Genomic DNA, 653 nt, shown 5'->3' on the forward strand with positions numbered 1-653 from the left:
GAATATTCACATTAGATGCTTAAACATTACCTCTTCATTATCCTGCTATCTTCTTTATCCTTCTATGACTCCAAGTCATAAATTACACACTATGGTCTGATTTGCAACACGTAGTCTGATATGACCAAAAAGAGATGTCTAACTATCCCAACTCTCTCTCTTCTGACTTGTTATATATTCAAGGGAAGCAGTATTAAGATAATTCCTTTATTACTTTGCTATTTATATCATAAAGCGCTTTTTTCCTCCCCACTGAGATGCTATAGGGGAAAACCATATAAACTTCACAAAAAATCTATCCAAAGATAATCAATGCAGAATAAAAGCAATACTTTCAAATTCAATTGTAAGTAAAAAAGAGAAAATTACAGTCTGTTAATGATTCAGAATAACAAAATTATACTGTAATAGGAACTAATTAGCATAGGAATTAAAAATTAGTCATATAGTACAGCTTAAAATTTAATGTCATTTAAAAGTCTTGATATTTACTGACAGGAAAATATCAATTTAATAACATGCAGCTTTGGTTTGCCTTTTTGAATTCATCAGTATTTTAAAGGATATTCAGTACCAGAATAATGTGTGATTCTGCGACAAATTGGGCCTGGCTGCTCCCATGAATGTAGCTCTATAAAAGAGGACAAAGAAAT

At 30.9% G+C, this 653-nt stretch overlaps 1 protein-coding gene across 1 annotated transcript in view; it reads right to left on the reverse strand.

The window, feature by feature from the left end:
• Nucleotides 1-556: 556 nt before the first annotated feature.
• TUSC3 (tumor suppressor candidate 3) overlaps nucleotides 557-653 on the reverse strand; it is a 182,359-nt gene continuing 182,262 nt past the window's right edge. Inside the window, exon 7 of the mRNA XM_012640947.1 lies at nucleotides 557-631. Coding sequence (XP_012496401.1) covers nucleotides 557-631 — 75 coding nt within the window. The remainder of the gene's footprint in view (nucleotides 632-653) is intronic.

Source organism: Propithecus coquereli, unplaced genomic scaffold, assembly GCF_000956105.1.
Source record: "Propithecus coquereli isolate 6110/MARCELLA unplaced genomic scaffold, Pcoq_1.0 Scaffold159, whole genome shotgun sequence".
Taxonomy (NCBI): domain Eukaryota; kingdom Metazoa; phylum Chordata; class Mammalia; order Primates; family Indriidae; genus Propithecus; species Propithecus coquereli.